Source organism: Pan paniscus, chromosome 7 (genome assembly GCF_029289425.2).
Source record: "Pan paniscus chromosome 7, NHGRI_mPanPan1-v2.0_pri, whole genome shotgun sequence".
NCBI classification, from domain to species: Eukaryota; Metazoa; Chordata; class Mammalia; order Primates; family Hominidae; genus Pan; species Pan paniscus.
The window spans coordinates 111,249,766-111,270,199 of NC_073256.2; the positions used below are offsets into that span (position 1 = coordinate 111,249,766).

The 20,434-nt window shown below is 43.5% G+C and overlaps 1 protein-coding gene across 6 annotated transcripts; it reads left to right on the plus strand.

Annotated features, from left to right (window-relative positions):
- Nucleotides 1-785: 785 nt before the first annotated feature.
- On the plus strand, nucleotides 786-10,109 carry PDP1 (pyruvate dehydrogenase phosphatase catalytic subunit 1). Of its 6 annotated transcripts, none has more exons than XM_034966348.3 (3): nucleotides 786-1,100; nucleotides 1,937-1,971; nucleotides 6,043-10,109. In XM_034966348.3, the coding sequence occupies exons 2-3, from the start codon at nucleotides 1,941-1,943 to the stop codon at nucleotides 7,698-7,700; spliced, it is 1,689 nt and encodes a 562-aa protein (XP_034822239.2). In that variant the 5' UTR covers nucleotides 786-1,100; nucleotides 1,937-1,940; the 3' UTR covers nucleotides 7,701-10,109. The 6 variants fall into 6 exon arrangements, with proteins under 6 accessions (XP_034822239.2, XP_034822243.2, XP_034822245.2 ...); XM_034966350.3 differs by lacking the exon at nucleotides 786-1,100 and adding an exon at nucleotides 1,126-1,239; XM_034966353.3 differs by lacking the exon at nucleotides 786-1,100 and adding an exon at nucleotides 3,122-3,169 and having other exon boundaries at nucleotides 1,867-1,971.
- Nucleotides 10,110-20,434: the final 10,325 nt, after the last annotated feature.

Here is a 20,434-nt window from a genome sequence, read left to right on the forward strand (position 1 = left end):
GTCTAATCTCATCTGAGGTGGAAACAATCTCATGGAACAGAAATGGGACTTAGAGCAGGGAATGACTTGGATGAAAGTTTTCTGACTCCAAGTCCAGTGTTCTCTCCTTGTAACCATTCAGGGCAACGGAAACAATACTGATTTCAAAACTCTCAGAGAACGTGAGCACACATCTACGCTACAGAGAGAATTCCCTCATCACAACTCCCTCTTGCTGCTGTCTACACCCTCTTCCTCTCCCTGGGGCGATAGAAAACATGATGGGCGTTAATGCTCCTAAAATCTGCAACGTATCAAACGAACGAAGCAACAGCTACTCTCGAGGTTCTTTGCTACGCCTTGTACCGCAGGCTGGGGTGAGCCGCAGGGAGTTGAGGTTCCCGTGAGGCTGGGAGCCGCTCCCGCAGCCTACCCTGGGAAGCCCGCACCCAACCGCGAGGCGCAGGGGAGGCTTGGCCGCTGGGCCGGCCACCCACACCACCGCATCCCCGCAGAGGTGCCAGAGATTCGAGGAAGCCTGCACGGCAGGGGAGCAGCCCGTTCCTCGGGCCCCACGCACGCGAAGGCATTGGAGCCGGCCCAGGCGCCTCCCCTCTCCCGACCCCGCAGCCGGCTCAGCCAACGCCTCCGAGCTCCACGGACCACCGCTCCCTAGCGCCGCGCAGCCACACCTTCCACTCGCTGGCGGGGGGGGGGGGGGGGGGGCGCGCGGGGGGCGGTCACGTGAGGCGGGCCCGGGGAACCAATGGGCGGCTCGCGCCGAATGGAAGGGATTGTCTGACCCCCGTGACGTCACAAAGCTGGCGGGGAGCGCGCTCCTCTTCCGCCCCGGCCCCACCCCCGGCCTCAGCCCTCTCCGCCTCCCCTCCCACTCGTCACTGCGCAGCCAATCGGCAGGCGGGAAGCACTCCGGCCCGAACGTGCGGGCGGGGCGGGGCAGGGTGGCGGCCCCGCACGGTAGGGGAGCAGAGTGGGCAGGCCGGGGGTGAGGGCTCGCGCTCCGGGAGCTGCACGGGGCTGCGTGGAAAGAGCGCCGAGCGGTGGCGTCGTTGTCGCCCCCGCCTCGTCGGGAAGAATCGTTTGGTCTCCTGCCGTGCCCGGTTCGTATTCCCTACTCCCTGCCACGAGCCGCCCCGTCCGGGATCCTCCACCCGTCCAAAGTTGTGAGGGGGCGCCGGGCGTGCTCGCGGATCGGCGGCCGCGGGCGTGCGGAGGGCGGGACGAGCCCTGGAGCGCCAGGTGCGCGCCGGGCGTCGGGGCTGTGGGGCGGGCGTGGCGGCGCTGGGGGCCGTCGGGGGGCTGGGGGCGGGGGCGGGGGCCGGGGCGCCGTGCAGCCCTAGCGTCTTTCGGCCCCTGCGCTCCAGCTGTCAACACGAAGGACGCCGCGGGGCCGGCGGCAGAGTGAGCTCCAGGGAGGCTGTAGGGCTGCGGCACTGCCTGAGGGTCTCCCTGACGCACCCCGGGTCAGGGCTGGCCCAGCTGGCAGCCTGACACCGGCCGGCCCCTGTTCGTCTGGACTGAAACGGGCACCCGTGGGGCGGGGCCGGGCCGGGCAGGGCGGGGCGGGCAGCGGGCGGGGCTGCAGTCCATGGGCTTCGCGCCCCGGCTGGATGGAGGGGCTGGCCCTCGGGGCGCACCCCTGCTCGCGCCTGGGCCCCGCTGCCTTGGGCTGTGGCTCTGCCTCCCCGGCGGGGTGGGTTGGTTTGGTTGGCTTCCTTGTTCTCTCCACCCCTTTATCCCTCCTCCATCCTCTTCCCCCCACCTCCCAGCCCATTCACCGGGCTGGAGCGAGACCTCGCCCCTCCTCCGCTCCCGCCTCCCCGCCGCCGCCTCCTCTAATGAGCATCTCTGCCTTGCTTTCAATGGGCCGGTGCTGCTGTCGCTGCTGCTGCCCGCGCGGGTTGTGGATGTTGTCGGCTCCGTGTTGTGATGACAGGAGAATGTGTGTGTGTCCCGGGCCCAGACGAATTGGTAGGTATTCACTTAACTACCTGCGTTGGGTACCCAGGAAGGATGGTGACAGATTTTTGTGTATGGATGGTTTTAGATGGATCAGCGTGGTATTAAGGGATGAGATAGATTGGAAAAAGGGACAAAGGCGTCTTGGATTGAGATAGCTTTGATGTCTTTGTGAGTGCAGTTTTTCAGGTAGCGACAAAGGAAACTAATCAAAAAAATACTGGCATGTGGTGCTTCGTATCTTTCTTCATTTATGTAAAAAGATAGCAGGAGCTGTGAAATGGCTAGGCATTTCCAGAAAAATGTTGAAAAATCGCGGATGGTCTTTATGTAGAGTGTTTAATGCAATCGGATTACATAAACTGGGGTTCCGACACATTAAATGATTAGCATAGCTTTTCTTTTTCATTTACATCAGAAGCTTTGCAAAGCTAAAGGGCTCTGGAGTCGGTGCCTTAATAGCATTTGCTAATTAATTTGGTCCGTGGGTCTATTGATGGAGTGGAAAAAATGTCTTGGCACAGGCTCTGCTAAGCACATCAGTAAGAATGGACGGCTCTCTTTCCTGTTTCTGGTTGCAGTGCATCTTTCTTTATTAGTCAATGGCAAAATCAGCCAAATCTGCCTGGGATGAAGATGCTGCATACAACGTGGCTGAGTCTAGATCATGGAATAGGAACTTTTCCGTGAAAATTGTGATCAAGAATAACTTGCAAATTTGACACTGCTCTGTTTTACCAACAGTTGTACCTGGATGCTGTTCTTATTGCCTGATCAAGAGCCTTCTACACTAATTTAACAAGCTTGTCAGCAAAAGTTATGATGTAGAGTGTTTTCTTGTTGTTGAATCAGTGGATAATCTGAAGGATATTAAGAGTTTTTCATTGCTAACTTATTTATGAAAGCATTTGAAAGTACTTTGACTCCCAAGGGTATCTGATCTGATGGAGAGAATGTATCACTTGTACCGATGCGGATAGAACGCTCATTAATTACAGCACAGTTTTCATAAATTCCAACTTCCCTAGGAATTTTGTCTTTTGAAGGCATGTTGGAAGTTGGGGCATTAGGATATAATCTCAGTCCATGTACTAAGCCTCCGCATAACTGAAAGATAGAGTCAATAAAATTCACTCTCTCATTTTTTGTTTTTAATCTCAAGAATTTTTGCCTTGAAGGAAAAATGTAGTGGAGAATTTGGTGTTTGAACGTAAGTATTGTTAAAAGCACCTGCTGTGTCAATCATTAGCTTTTTGTCACTAGATTTCATTCATTTTTCAGTCAATTACAAAAGTAGAAAAGATGTCAAACCAAGCCGGGTGCAGTGGCTCATGCCTGTAATCCCAGCACTTTGGGAGGCTGAGGCGGGTGGATGGCCTGAGGTCAGGAGTTCGAGACCAACCTGACCAACATGGTGAAACCCCATCTCTACTGAAAATACAGAATTAGCCGGGCAGGAGAATCGCTTGAACCCGGGAGGCGGAGGTTGCGATGAGCTGAGATCACGCCATTGCACTTCAGCCTGGGCAACAAGAGCAAAATTCCTCCCCCCGCTGCCCTCCCTCCCCCCCCCCGCAAAAAAATGTCGAAGCAAAGGAATTTAAGGAAAGTGCAGGTTTCCAGGACTTGTTATTCCTTAATTAAACAATCAAACCCTGTTATGCATCTATCAACCCTCCCTCCCCCCCACACAAATAGTATTTTGAGTCAATTTACGTTCCATACAGGCACATTTTCATTGTTTTTTTATGTAAGATTCTTAAGTTTTAAAGAAAGAGCAAATGCAGTCATAAAATTATGAAGAAAAATTCATTAAGATTACATTAGTTTACATTTTTAATGATAGAAAACCTTTATTCAAAGCACAAAATGAGTTGATATGCTTTCTGCCTGCAAACCTAAAAAGAGATATGGTTTAAGTATGGAAGCCACTGTCATGTGGCCCAACATTTGAGCACATCTTCTGGCTCAGTCATGTACACTTAACCTCTGGATGACTTTCAGGTATTCAGTTTGAATTGCTTTTATTTAAATGGTTACTCCTGATGGATTCCCGTTTTTCTGGAATTTCTGTTTTTCATTAGTGCATTTCAGAATGCTTTTTTAGTTACGGATTCTTATTTCCAAAATTTTAGCCATTACTTTCTATTGCCTGATCTTGTCTTCATTTTCGTAAACAAATCCCTTCTTAGATAGTGCAGTTAAAATGATGGTACTTTCTACTACTTGCAGAAGAGAATCTGTGTGGCTGGCTTATGCAGTGCTTATTACAGAAACAAACAAGAATCAGTGATTATTCAGTGTTTAGTTTTCTTTGCTTCCCTCTACCCCAATTTATTACTTTTTCTCAAATTATTCTTCAAAAAAGGTACATGAAAATAATACATGGCTGACACTTGCTATGATATTTGTTTAGCCGTGGGAAGGAATAGTTGCTATTAACTCAGATGGTTTTATTTTCTGTGTTCCTTTTTGTTTATTGCATTTGTTTATTTAAAGTATTTCCAAAGTGTTTCTTTATAGTACAAATGACTATTTTGAAGCAGTATCTCAAGAATTCAGGGAAAATATATGTTATTGAGGAAGAAGAGGGATTTTTTTCTTGCCCAAATTATCTAGATTAATGATATAGTCATTAAATTTCCCAAGTAAATGCCCAGAAATTATTTTCAGCGCATATAGTGAGTGATAGGATTTTTTTTAAGTTTGTAATTATATTGCTGTACCTTTTCAATCCAAACCTTAGACTATTATTTGACTATACTGCTTCCCTGGAGCAAGTAAATACCTTTTTTTTTTTTTTTTTTTAATGTGAGAGAAAACATTTTTGGTCTTTTAAAATTTATTTTTAATTTACAATTGACACATAATATTATATTTATGGGGTACAATGTGATGTTTCAGTGCATGTATATATTGGTAGACATTGTGTAATGATCAAATCAGAGTGATTACCATATCCAAGAAAACATTTCTCTAGGGGTTAATTCTACTTTGGATCCATAGTAGATGAAAATACTTCTATGGGTTTTCCTTATAGCTGCTAAGCAGGAAACATTGTTAGTAGGTAAATTAAGTTCTAGGACTGAAACCATTTATGTTACTAACAAAGCTTTAGAGCTACTGCAATACTTAAACTTTTTTTTTTTTTTTAAATCATGAAGGGCACGGTAGAATTCAACAGTGAATAAATGAAACCTGAATTTTATTTAAAAACCTCACTTCCATAAGCATAAAGGCATGAATCCTAGAAGAGCCTTAGATAGCATCTGCTCTGTTGATGTTCCTTTACAGGTTAGAAGAGTGAGACTCAAAGATGTGACCTGACTTTTCCAAGATTATTTGGGAGTTGGTGGCAGACCTATGCCCGTTAGCCTGGCAAATTGCCACAGTGGACTAGAGAAGCAAGTTTTGCAAGACCATCTACTGGGGTACAGGAGAGAAATACTGGAATTTCTTTTTTTATTTAATTATGTAGAAATTTTTCTATATATGTTACAATGCATATTACTGTAGTCATATATGTATATGATGTACACATAATTCATAAATACACATGTGTTTGGCTGCCTCTTAACATTTTTGGTCATAGCCATGTGTAATCATGCCAAAAATTGACCACAGGTCTATATAAAGGGTCTTCATAAATGGAAGAAGTCCCTGTGTAAAATGGGAGATTTCAAGGCATTTTTTAAGAATAGGGAGGGAGAAGGATGATTGGTCAGGTAGACGGCTACTGCATAATGTTATATAACCTTCATCTCCTCAGCTTTCCCCAGCCAAATCTGTTGTACATTCTGCACAGTTTGTACTGCACAAAGGACGACAAAGAAAAGAGAAAATTGAAGTTTGAGTATAGGAGCCAGGAGTTCAGTCGTGGTTCCACGAATGATTGGGAGTTGTGCCTGCCAGAATATACCCTGTAGAAATAGTACATGATGTGTGTATAAAATGTAGTACCTTCTAGCAAAGGCTTAACATGTAGATTGACTTGCTTAATATTTGTTATAAAGGCAAAGCTAGATTAAGTATCCTGAAATGTAACTCTTTCCTTTGTGTACATCTGTCTAATTTGCTGTCTAGGAATCCCAGTCAGAAGTTCCAGCCTGCCACTGTTCTCTGATGCCATGCCAGCACCAACTCAACTGTTTTTTCCTCTCATCCGTAACTGTGAACTGAGCAGGATCTATGGCACTGCATGTTACTGCCACCACAAACATCTCTGTTGTTCCTCATCGTGCATTCCTCAGAGTCGACTGAGATACACACCTCATCCAGCATATGCTACCTTTTGCAGGCCAAAGGAGAGCTGGTGGCAGTACACCCAAGGAAGGAGATATGCTTCCACACCACAGAAATTTTACCTCACACCTCCACAAGTCAATAGCATCCTTAAAGCTAATGAATACAGTTTCAAAGTGCCAGAATTTGACGGCAAAAATGTCAGTTCTATCCTTGGATTTGACAGCAATCAGCTGCCTGCAAATGCACCCATTGAGGACCGGAGAAGTGCAGCAACCTGCTTGCAGACCAGAGGGATGCTTTTGGGGGTTTTTGATGGCCATGCAGGTTGTGCTTGTTCCCAGGCAGTCAGTGAAAGACTCTTTTATTATATTGCTGTGTCTTTGTTACCCCATGAGACTTTGCTAGAGATTGAAAATGCAGTGGAGAGCGGCCGGGCACTGCTACCCATTCTCCAGTGGCACAAGCACCCCAATGATTACTTTAGTAAGGAGGCATCCAAATTGTACTTTAACAGCTTGAGGACTTACTGGCAAGAGCTTATAGACCTCAACACTGGTGAGTCAACTGATATTGATGTTAAGGAGGCTCTAATTAATGCCTTCAAGAGGCTTGATAATGACATCTCCTTGGAGGCGCAAGTTGGTGATCCTAATTCTTTTCTCAACTACCTGGTGCTTCGAGTGGCATTTTCTGGAGCCACTGCTTGTGTGGCCCATGTGGATGGTGTTGACCTTCATGTGGCCAATACTGGCGATAGCAGAGCCATGCTGGGTGTGCAGGAAGAGGACGGCTCATGGTCAGCAGTCACGCTGTCTAATGACCACAATGCTCAAAATGAAAGAGAACTAGAACGGCTGAAATTGGAACATCCAAAGAGTGAGGCCAAGAGTGTCGTGAAACAGGATCGGCTGCTTGGCTTGCTGATGCCATTTAGGGCATTTGGAGATGTAAAGTTCAAATGGAGCATTGACCTTCAAAAGAGAGTGATAGAATCTGGCCCAGACCAGTTGAATGACAATGAATATACCAAGTTTATTCCTCCTAATTATCACACACCTCCTTATCTCACTGCTGAGCCAGAGGTAACTTACCACCGATTAAGGCCACAGGATAAGTTTCTGGTGTTGGCTACTGATGGGTTGTGGGAGACTATGCATAGGCAGGATGTGGTTAGGATTGTGGGTGAGTACCTAACTGGCATGCATCACCAACAGCCAATAGCTGTTGGTGGCTACAAGGTGACTCTGGGACAGATGCACGGCCTTTTAACAGAAAGGAGAACCAAAATGTCCTCGGTATTTGAGGATCAGAACGCAGCAACCCATCTCATTCGCCACGCTGTGGGCAACAACGAGTTTGGGACTGTTGATCATGAGCGCCTCTCTAAAATGCTTAGTCTTCCTGAAGAGCTTGCTCGAATGTACAGAGATGACATTACAATCATTGTAGTTCAGTTCAATTCTCATGTTGTAGGGGCGTATCAAAACCGAGAATAGTGAGTGGCTCTTTCACTGGCAATTCTCAAATGATATACATTTAAAGGGCAGATTTTTTAAAAAGATACTACTATAATAAACATTTCCAGTTGGTCATTCTAAGCATTTACCCTTTTGATACTCTAGCTAGTCAGGTACTCCAAATTGACTTTGCAGCAGGGTGGCAGGGTCAGGAGAGTCTGGTTCTGCCTAGCTCAGATTTAATGGCACCTGCACTTGAAGCAAGTCACTTCTTTATCACAGGTGTCTTGAAACATTGGCTTCTTTTACCAACCTGAGAAAATTAGGATGACCTGGCAAATAAGATCTTGAATAGGCCAAAAGCAAGTATCTTGCTGTGTGTAGTCTCTTGGTTAAAGTGAAGAAACAGTACTGTTCACACCTTTCTTCACTGAGATTCCAGTGTACATGAGAACATATATTTATTGCATGATTTTCTAGATACACAGTCTATGCATTATTCATATACATTTATTTTAGCCTAAAGTGGTTTTCAAGTCCAGTTCTTCAAGCCATAAATGACCAAGATCCAAGCAATCTGAATTTGTTTTTGTGATTATTTGACTGGAATGCTTCTTAAGTGGAATAACTATACTCCGTTATCCACCCGATTTCCTAATGTAATTGAAACATTTTCTATTTTGCCACACACTTGGAGACAATAAGGGTTTTTAGTTTTATCTACTCTTCTATTGAAGTTAAATAAAGAAAAAAAGATTTTTTTTATTTGTATTAATGAAAAGCTTTAGTTTAAAATAAGGAGATCCAGAATAAAAAGAAGAGACTGATCTCTTCAATTATTGTCATCTGTAGCCACCAGCACATCACTCTTATGTAATCCCCAAAGGCTTGGCATGCCGTAAGTGTGTGGTGGGTAGACTGCTGCCGGGGAATCGTACTTCTTATTTAGTAATGATAAGACTTTTCATTATTTTTGGAATTTTAAAGATGACATAAATAAGTTTAAATATCAATTTGGGGAGTAAGGTTTAATATTGCCATCGGGTATTGAGACAGAAGGAAGTTTCTGTTTTTCTCCATTTAGACATAGGTCAATTAAAATATTTGGGTTTAAAATGACTAAATGCTTTAAACATATTGTAGCTTAAGATATATGTGTTAAGATATATACATGAGAAACTTTAAAAGGTAACTACTGTGCATGCCTGATGCTTAATAGAACACTTAGTGGCATCAAATGTTTGCAGCAGTCTCCATAATTATATTCAGTCCCTTCTAATACTGTATCAATGTAAATGAAATAAATATATTCAAATTGGCTTTTTGGGAGCTATTTGATATGCATCAAGTGGCATTTTGTTCCTGTGTTTAATAGTGATCTGTATACAGCTGTGCACATATTGTCATCACTTATTCTAGCATCACTGTTAAGGCTGTGATTATGTTTGATATTCACCTGGATTTTAATACAAGCCAATGTCAGCTTCCCATTGTGTAATAACTTGGGTGTTAAGGAGTCTTTTCACATTTTTTGGGGATATGAACTAGATGTTCAAGAACTCCTTCTGGACTGTGGATACTGAATCAGTGTACTATTGGCTGCAGAATTTGTTTCAATTGAAAATAGACTCAGGAAGATTGCTGCTCAGAATATCATATAATGTTTATTTTTTGAGGTGTTTTTGTTTTTATTTGTGTGTTTTTTTTTTTTAAGTCAGCTTGGAACTTTTTTCCTGGGTAGTATTTGGGAGAGGGAAAGGCTGTACTATATATTTATTTCTAAATGTTTTGACTGGGCATTTTTCTTTTAATGAAATATGTGGACTGCTCTAGCAAACCCTATTTTCAGCTACTATTTGAATATTCTTGAACACCACCACTGAAGAGTTTCATATTATACACCAAATAATGTCTCATCTCTATAGTACAGGGAATATAAAATTGGTTTCCTGTGGTCATGATCAAGATAGTAGTATTATTACACAAGAAACTTGGTCTGCAGTCTGGAAGCTTGTCTGCTCTATAGAAATGAAAATGCAGCATGAAGTTGACATTGTGGAAATGAAAGTAATTGGGTATTAGAAATCTGAAAGTACTGTCATCTAAAAGCAATTGTGATTTTATTGTAATTGGTTGTCACTGTTATACGGTGTCTAGAATTAAAGAATACATGTAAACTTTCATGGTATTTAGCCTTTCTTAAATTTTTTTAAAATTTAAACTTTCTAACCTATGTATTCAACTTCTGTATTTATATTTAATCAGTGGTTCATGTTATATAATACACCCTTAACTAGTTAAATGGAATGTTGGTATGGTACAGAGTACCATATTGGTAAGAAAACTGTCTTATAAAAGATGTATATGTGTGAAGACATGAAAGTTTAATGTACAGAATGGTTGGAGAAATGCCTATGGTGAATTAAAGCTTCATATCTGCTTTCTGAATGTCCTGTGTTGGTTTTTAATAACAAGATTGATTAGATGCTTCCTATGTATAGTAGATTATATTTAATTTTAGGACCCAGTAGATACATAGTATTTCAAATTTGTAAAAATTGAGGTAAAATTTTTTTTTTTTTTTTTTTGAGATGGAGTCTCGCTCTGTCACCCAGGCTGGAGTGCGGTGGTGCGATCTCATCTTACTGCAGCCTCTGCCTCCTGGGTTCAAGCAGTTCTTCTGCCTCAGCCTCCCAAGTAGCTGGGACTACAGGTGCGGGCCACCACGCCTGGCTAATTTTTGTATTTTTAGTAGAGATGGGGTTTCACCATGTTGGCCAGGCTGGTCTTGAACTCCTGACCTTGTGATCCACCCGCCTCGGCCTCCCAAAGTGTTTGGATTACAGGCGTGAGCCACCATGCCTGGCCAAAATTGAGGTATAATTTAAACAAAATGCACAGATTTAAAATTTGCGATGTAACATTTGGTAACACCCCAACAAAGATATAAAACTTTTTCTTCAGAAAATTCCCTATGCCCCTTTCCAGTTAATCCCTCCCCTCGTAACTATCATTCCACTTCTCTCACTATAATTTTGCTTCTAGAAATTTATATAAATCATACATGTACTTTTTTGTTTTTTCCAGACAGTCTTGCTCTGTCGCCCTGGCTGGAGTGCATGATCTCGGCTCACTGCAGCCTCCGCCTCCTGGGTTTGAGCAATCCTCCTGCCTCAGCCTCCCAAGTAGCTGGGACTACAAGCATGTGCCACCACACCTGGCTAACTTTTGTATTTTTGGTGGAGACGGGATTTCACCATGTTAGCCAGACTGGTCTCAAACTCCTGACCTCAAGTGATCTGCCCACATCAGCCTCCCAAAGTACTGGGATCACAGGCGTAAGCCACTGCACCTGGCCCACATATGTACTTTTTATGTTTTACTTTTGCTCAATTTTTGGAGATTCACTTATGTTGTTGATTGTATTCATAGTCTGTTCCTTATTACTGGGTAGCATTCCAGTGTTTGAATGTATCACAATTTATCCATTCTCTATTGATGGATGTTGTCAGTCTCCCCCTGCCCCCCTTTAAAGATAATTTTTAGATTAATAATTCTCAGAAATGCTGTTTGGTTAAGGTGTAGCTTTAACTTTGCAAATAATGATTACAGGTAAGTTTTCTGTTAAAGCTTTGATGATAGGACCCTTAATGCCCTTAAAACAAATGGTGGGAATTTTTCATGGTGAAAAGTTCAGTGGGATTAAGGTGTGGCCCTTTGCTATTGGCCTCTCTGTTCCTCTCCCACTGAGAAGTTTGTTGAGTTCATTAAGCTTGGTAGATGATTGTGTTAATGACAAATTGAGAAAATGGCAAATTATACCTTGGTGGGTTTTTTGTCTTTTTTAAGAGAGTCTCACTCTGTCACCTAGACTGGCATGTAGTGGTGTGATCACAGCTTATTGCAACCTCAACCTCCTAAGCTCATATAGCTTGGTTTTTGATGGTTTGGGTTTATCACTGCATTGGCCATAGCTATGACTAGGGATGAGGAAGGAAGAGGATGAAGTGCCGACTGTTGGGGATGGGGTGACTGACTTGAGTATTTCTGCTTTCATTAAACAAAGTTAACACTGCTTAGAATGAGCTTCCATGTTCACTAGTCAAACAAATACCTGAATGTGGGTTGTTCATTTGTCCTTGGGTATAGCAAGAGGATCTAGGTAACTGTTATCCTCTCTATAGGTTGACATATTTAATTCTGACCTTTTTCATAAATACTAGAGCAATAGCTATTCATTGTAGAGTTTTTCAGACCTTCAAAAGTTACATTCTGTTAAAATTGATGCAGTGGTGCTTTTACTACCTAAACAAGCTGAATAAATGAAGACGTTTTAATGGCATCAGAATTGGCTTGTTACAGTATGAAAATCATTTCCTTTTTTCCTTTCAGAATGTACTTTAAAAGGCAAGCTTAAACCTATTAAATCCTGTCTGTCCAGTTCTTACAACAATGCAGTTTATAACCCTGGATTGAATCATAATGCATAGCATTATTTTCTAAATAGCTCTCAAATTACAAGTCTTCAAAACAAATATATTAGGAATGATGAAATTTGTATACTCCATATGCCATTAAAAATGGTTATCCATGGCCAGGCATGGTGGCTCACACCTGTAATCCCAGCACTTTGGGAGGCCAAGGCGGGTGGATCACAAGGTCAGGAGATCGAGACCATCCTGGCTAACACGGTGAAACCCCATCTTTACTAAAAATACAAAAAATTAGCCGGGCGTTGTGGTGGGCACCTGTAGTCCCAGCTACTCGGGAGGCTGAGGCAGGAGAATGGCGTGAACCTGGGAGGCGGAGCTTGCAGTGAGCCAAGATTGCACCACTAAACTCCAGCCTGGGCGACAGACAGAGCAACACTCCATCTCAAAAAAAAAAAAAAAAAAAAAAAGGTTATCCAATGCATGTATATTAAGGTCCACACAATTTAGGCTCAGTTATTTAGCCAATATTTAGGTTCATAAATGGTCCCCATCCAACCCTTGACTCCCAGAAGCTCCCTATGCACAGAATGAGAGAAGCGTTCCTTTGAGGGTCCACCAGGAACTGTAGCTGCTATTTGTGAGTATCAGGTACCCAGCTCCAAAAGGACTGGATATTTCATCTTAGTTTATCTTAGTACCCCTACCCAAAGGCGGGTGGAGGAGACAGTTTTCTATCCAGGATCCTGCCCAAACTCATGAGTTCTCTGCTTTTCTTTCTTTTCTTTTTTCTTTTTGAGAGAGAGCTTCACTCTTCTTGCCTAGGCTGGAGTGCAGTGGTGCAATCTAGGCTCACTACAACCGCCTCCTGGGTTCAAGTGATTCTCCTGCCTCAGCCTTCTGAGTATCTGGGATTGCAGGCATGCGCCACTACACCTGGCTAATTTTGTATTTTTAGTAGAGACAGGGTTTCTCCATGTTGGTCAGGCTGGTCTCGAACTTCCGACTTCAGATGATCTGCCTGCCTCGGTCTCCCAAAGTGCTGGGATTACAGATGTGAGCCACTGTGCCCAGCCAGTTCCCTGCTTTTCTAAAATATACCCGGTTCACTGACTTTCTGCCTGTAACAGATGCTCAAAATGCACAAATACTAAAGTGTGAGGTTAGTGATCACATTCAGCCTTTCAGAAACTTTAAACCCTGGGCACTAGCAACAAGCAGTCAAGAAGAGTCAACTAAAGATTTTATCTCATCTGTGGCGATGAACCAGATTGTCTTTTTGAAGGCCAGGAACTGTTTTATTTGCTGGCAGTGTTGCCTCAGAGACCAGCCTTCCAGCGTGAACACTGAGAAGAATGGGAAATGTGACAAGAGACCTAAGCTGGGAAAAACAAGAAAAGTGAGGGAAGGGAAAGAATGGTATTGGCAATTGCTGTAGTGATTACAGAGGCAGTAATGGGGTCAGGGAGCACCAGATCCTAATACTTTGGAACAGTGACAAGGATGAGAGCAAAGCACCGGAAAGACAGCAGTGAGCTAAATAGTAACAAGGTAAAGGACTTTAAAAATCATTTTTGGCCAGGCACGATGGCTCATGTCTGTAATCTCAGCACTTTGGGAGGCTGAGGTGGGTGAATCACCTGAGGTCAGGAGTTCAAGAGCCCCCTGGCCAACGTGGCGAAACCCCATCTCTACTAAAAATACAAAAAAATTAGTTGGGCATGGTGGTGCATACCTGTAATCCCAGCTATTTGGGAGGCTGAGACGAGACTCACTTGAACCCGGGAGGCGGAGGCTGCAGTGAGCCAAGATTGTGCCACTGCACTCCAGCCTGGTGACAGAGCAAGACTCCGTCTCAAAAAAAAAAAAAAAAAAAAGGCCAGGCACGGTGGCTCACACCTTTAATCCCAGCACTTTGGGAGGCCGAGGTGGGCAGATCACAAGGTCAGGAGATCGAGGCCATCCTGGCTAACACAGTGAAACCCCGTCTCTACTAAAAATACAAGAAAATTAGCCAGGCGTGGCGGCGTGCGCCTGTAGTTCCAGCTGCTGGGGAGGCTGAGGCAGGAGAATGGCATGAACCCGGGAGGCGGAGCTTGCAGTGAGCAGAGATCACACCACTGCACTCCAGCCTGGGCAACAGAGCAAGACTCCGTCTCAAAAAAAAAAAATCATTTTTAAACCCTTATGTGTACATATTTTATGGTAGGGCAGCAGCAATTGACATTAGCATGGCCATTTAGTCCTGGTCCATTAGATAAGCAAAAAGGAAAGTCTTTGAAACTGACCACATGGAAGGGGATCTGTGGTACCCAGAAGGATAGTTTTCTCCAAAGAACTTTGCTTAGAAATTATTTTTCTTTGCTCCAAACCTGTAGATAAGTTAAATAGCCTAATTTAGCCTGATGAAAACAGAGATGGGATCATTAAGGCCCTGGTGTCAGTAGAGACAGAGCTGTGAGACCGAGCAGGCCAGAGAGAATGAGGTTTATTAAAGCAGGGCCTTGTTGACCATAAAGTCAGAGCCCTGTGGCTCTGGGCATAACCAGAAAACACACTGATGTTGCAGCCATACTAATACTAACAGTAACCACAACCGTTGTTTCTTGTGTACCTACTATGTGCCTGGTTCTGTGAAAAGTACACTGTGTACATGTTCTCATTTTATCCTTGTGCCAGGTAGTGTCTGGCCCTTCAATCCCTTCTCTGGCTGTCCCTGCCCTGCTCTGTGGACCAGGAAGCCAGACCCTACAGGCTGTAGCTCCCAGGGCTCCTTTGCCTCCTGATTGCCATTTCAGTTCAACCAACAGATAACACCAGCAGATGATCAGAGGGTGGGATGAGAGAGAGGCTGGGATATTTCTTCCTTATTCCCTCCATGCTGTGGGCTGCATCTCCAGCCTTAGCTGTAACTCTCACACTGTACTGCTCGTCTTCCATGATTCCAAGCCTCAGTGGGCCCAGGTAACATTATTTTCTTCCTTTGTCCTTTCAGCCTTAGGGAGGGTAATGACTTCTACTGTTGCTAGTCTCCTGGTGCCCCACCATCCTTTGTTTGTTCCTTTACTCTTGTTCAAATCTCTGTAAGAAATCCATTCATTTGAAACATCTAGGGTGAAGTCAGTTTCCTGCTGAGACCTGACCAACATAAGCTTCAAAGCAAGCTGAAGTATTATATCCTCTATTTTAGCCAGCACAAAGAGGCTAGGTAACACGTCCAGCATCACACACCAAACAAATTCACGTCTGTGTATTTCAAAGCCGGCATGTTTAATCAACACAGCATGCTGCCTGGCCTCTCCATGTAACCAGAATGATTCCTTTGGAATCGAGAAAGCCTGAGGCCTAAGTGGCCAATAAGCAAGTGATTCCTTGAGAAGCAGAAACCAAGATTGACATAGCCCAGCAGTTAACATAGCACACAAGGAATGGAGCCCCCCACAGATGGAAGGAGTGAGCTGGGTGCAGAAAAAACAGAATTATGGTTTTATAGGTTAGAACCAGTTGTTTCTCACTTAGCAGTGCATTGCATACACAGGTACATGTTTCTTAGTGCCTTGTTTCAATTGTCCAGGCACTGAGGATAGGTGTTAGGGGTGAAAGGTGGTTAAAAGGTAGGGTCTGCCTTCAAGGAGCTCACAGTTTGGAGGGAAAATTACCATTGCATAAAATAATAATTACCCTTTGGTAACTAGGGATGATTCAGAAACTGAGACAAATACAAAATTTCAACAATAATCCAGAAAAAAGAGTGACTCTGTCCTGATGTGCCATAGTGACAAGGCAGGCCCTAGAGAGTCGGGGAAGTTCCATTAGAAGGGACAGTGCTTGAGCAGAGATTTTAAAGGGGAAAAGGGGTTTGCCAGGCAGAAAAGAATCCAGGGGCCAGGCTCGGTGGCTCACGCCTGTAATCCCAGCACTTTGAGAGGCCGAGGTGGGTGGATCACCTGAGGTCAGGAGTTTGAGACCAGCCTGGCCAACATGGCGAAACCCCTTCTCTACTAAGAATACAAAAATTAGCTGGGTGTGGTGGCACATGCCTGTAATCCCAGTTACTTGGGAGGCTGAGGCAGGAGAATTGCTTAAACCCAGGAGGCAGAGGTTGCAGTGAGCCAAGATTGTGCCATTGCACTCCAACCTGGGCGACAGAGCAAGACTGTGTCTCAAACAAACAAACAAACAAACAACAATTAAAAAAAAGAAGAGAATTGAGGGATGACTTTCTTGGAAGAAGGCAGAACTCGTGTTTGAAGAGCTCTGAGTGCCTTTCATATGGGTAGAACATGCACTGGTGGGGAGCTGTGGTGGGTGATGAGGTGGAAAGGTAGGAACAGCACAGAAGAGCCCTAAGCAAATACACAGTCACTCTGGAGCACTTTTGCAGCCAGCAAAACTTTAGAGACAGAACTGCTTGAGAAGGCAGAGGCCAACCAAGACAAGCATGGGATGCAAGAGTTGGTGGGGGCAGGCGTGGGAGGAAGAAGGACAAAGGAAAGTCAGCTAGACCCGTGCCAGGCTGAGATCTGGCTTCTAGCCACTCACAGACAGGAGCCTAGACTGATTTAAGTGAGGAAGTGTTGATGGTTAAACAAGAGAACATCCGTGTGATTTGCATATTGCCATTAGTCATTCGTGGGTCTGCAGTCAAATTTAGTAACCTGGTGTTTAATTCAAACATAGTCATATTTTTGTTCCCCTTAGTTCCTTGGCTACTGTAGTACACTTACTGAACACTACTCAGGTATTGGGCAACTTAAAAGCCACTGAACCTGAGTAACCTACCAGCCATCCATCAAAGTCTTGGACCATGATAGCTGGATTGAATTACCAGCCACAGGCTGGTTCAGTCCAATCTAGCAAGTGTGTATTGGGTTCCTTCATTGTTTTAGGTACTAGGGATACGTGGTAACCAGCCTTCAGGATGGCTCTCAGTGACCCCTGCCTCCTGGTATTTACATCCTGTGTAGTCAATACACTCCTAGGATTGGGTTAGAGTATAGCAGATGCAATGGGATGGCCCTCCTGATATTAGATTGTAAAAAGACACTGCAGCTTCTGTCTTGGACACTGCTTTGCTCTTGGATAACTGACTCTAGGAAGAGCCATGCTGTGCGCAGCCTTCTAGAGAGGCCCATGGAGAAAGGGACTGAATCCTTCTTCCAACAATCACATGAGTGAACTTGGAAGCAGATTTTGCAGTCCCAGTGACATCTTCATGGCTGCACCCTTAGTCAACAGCATGACTGTGACCTCATGAATGACCTTGAGCTAGAAAAGCTGCTCTCAGGTTCTAAACCCTCAGAAACTGCGTGAGAAATAACTTTGTTGTTTTAGATGCTAAGATTTGAGTTAATTTGTTACACTTTTGAGAATTTTACAGTTTGGTCACACAGACACTGATTATTTGACTGTGTCTCCAACTTGGATTACCTGGTAAACAAGATGTGCAATGACCAAATAAGTCACATATTTAAAGGTCACGGGTTCAAAGAAATGGAGGTAGATCTATACATACTCTCATGAAAAGACTTCTGAGACATATTTAGTAGAACAAGTCAAATTGTATAATACGGTCTTTATTTTTATTTATTTTTTTTGAGACAGTCCTGTCACCCAGGCTGGAGTATAGTGGTGCAGTCTTGGCTCACTGCAAGCTCCATCTCCCAGGTTTAAGTGATACTCCTGCCTCAGCCTCCCGAGTATCTGGGATAAAAGTGTGCACCACCATGCCTGGCTAATTTTTATATTTTTAGTAGAGACAGAGTTTCGCCATGTTGGACAGGCTGGTCTTGATCTCCTGACCTCAAGTGATCGTCCCGTCCCCACAAAGTGCTAGATTACAGGTGTGAACCACCGCGCCTGGCCCTGTGGTCTTATTTATGTTTTTAAAAAAAGCATCTCCAGTTTTCTAGATTGTCAATGAAAGGGAATTCCACTGGGGGAGGAGCAGCTGACAAGCCAACCCATGACCCCCTGCAAATCACTTTCACTTTGGGTAATTTCTGTTAATTTGCTATTACTAATCCTTGAGATTGTCAGCAGGTATATTTACACATTAAAATTCGATATTTGAAAACACATCTGTTTAACACTGTTCAAAATCACTTTAGGCGAAAGTTTTGTTACAGGAATTAATAGTATGGTTAATAAATAAATGATATATAATGTAAATGTATCAGGCCTCACTGGCCTGTGACTGTAAAATAAGGTCATATGTCATTATAATTTTTTAAATTGAGGTAAGATTAACATGCAATAAAAAGCCCAGATCTTAGAGGATTGATAAGTTCCAACAATGTCATACACCTATATAACCACCATCAAAATAATATATAAGACAATTTCTTGTTTTCTTTTTCATTTACTGCTCCTTGTAGAGCAGGGCTCTCTCAACAAGCAGTGTGCCCAGAGTATCCAGGACATTTTCATGGTCCCAGAAAGTTCCCTTGTGCCCCTTTCCAGTCACTGCATTTCCCTGCAACTGCAAACACATGCTGATTTTTATCACCATAGAAATTAGATTTCATATAAATGGAATCTTATATCAGCATCATATTTTTGAGATTTATACATGTGTATCTTATTAATTTGTTCCTTTTGTTGTTGAGTAATATTCCATTGTTTGACTGTACTAACTTTGTTTATCCACTCACCTCTGGATAACATTTGGGTTGTCCAGTTGTTGGCTATTATGAACGAGGCTGCTATAATATTCTTGCATAAGTCATTTTGTGGGCATATGTTTTCATTTCTCCTGGCTAAATACCTACAAGTGGAATTACTGGGTCATAGGGTAGTTGTATGTGGAACTTTAAAGAAACTGCAGTTCTCCCAAATGTATGAGCCATTTTACAACACCACCAGCAATATATGAGAGTTTACCATTGCTCCACATCCTCATTCACATCGGGTGGTATTCGTGTTGTTTATTTCAGCCACTCTAGTGGGTATAAAGTGGTATCTCATTGTGACAACCAAAGGTGTTGAGCACATTTTCTCATGTATCATTTTTATACCTGAAGTGTGATGATCTGAACTTGAGTGCTGCAAATTAGCTCTCTTTTTACTGGTGTCTTCCAGTTATTTCCAGCCGGATGCAGGCAATACCTCACAGGTTCCCACAAGTCAGTCAGTGGGTGCGAGTCAACCTTTCCCTTTATTCCCCAGGCTCCTTAACATTCAAGGCTCCTTATGTCCTTTTTGATGTTTCCCATTATGGGTTCTGTGCCTATAAATGGGGTGAGGTAGGCAGGGTTCTATGCCTATAAATGGGGTGGGGTAGGCGGGGTTCTGTGCCTATAAATGGGGTGGGGTAGGCGGGAGTGGGGGTTGGGTGGGATGTGAGTGCGTCATCTGTTGCCTGGTTACAGGGATCTGTTCCCTCTCCCTGGTAATTTGGGAAACTAAAGCACACTGTAGTTTCCACTGCATCAGAATGGACTCCAAGCTTCCTCATTTTTTCCTTCTTCATTTCCCCAGCTACTAGGTTACCTATCATCACCAACCCCGATTTAACTTGTTTCATCACATTATATGTATGACAATTGTTTGAGTCATTAGCTTTTCTTTTACTTTCTTTGAAAGGCAAATTAAAATCAGTGTTAGGAAGACACAACCTAAAAGTAACAACTTACGTAGGATGAATTGCATCCCAGAAATATGGGCATCTATCCAGTTTCAAAGGCCTCCACTGACAGAAAGTTTTCCATGAAAGAAAAAAAGTCTTAATCTTTTTAAATCTAGTTTTAATTACTCATTTAATAAGCTTTCTACAACTTCCTGTCCTGGAAATATCTGGTAACAGGGAATGGAATTGAAGCTACTAATTCAGCTTTCTGTAGTCAGTAGATAATAGCCACAGATCAGAAGCACCTGTGGTCAGGCGCCAGATTTTTTTTTTTTTTTCTCTCGCTCTCTGTTTCTTGGCACTTAGCCCAGTGCTTGAGTTTCATGTGTGGTGCAAGGTCAGAAACAACCAGGTTCACGCACATTTGTGTCTTCCCACAGTGTAAGACTTTTATTGATGCTATTTCAATCACAAAAGCCACAAGCGGCATGGAGTTCCCAAAGAGGTGAGTCTCCTTAGTATTTCCTGTTCAGTCATGAGTCAGAGCTGTGGGCACACAGGCTCAAGCCACTTCACAAGTCAGTCAACATTGCAGACTGTACATAATAGTACACTTAATCAATATATAAATGAATAGATTAAACATTCCACAAAGTATTTTTTAAAATCAAGAGAAAAGAAGTAGGAGAACTAGGACTGGAAAAGAACTAGGACTGGTTAACAAACCACTCCAGGGAGTGCTAGGAAGTTGCAAAGAATCTCCTGGTTTGGGTTGG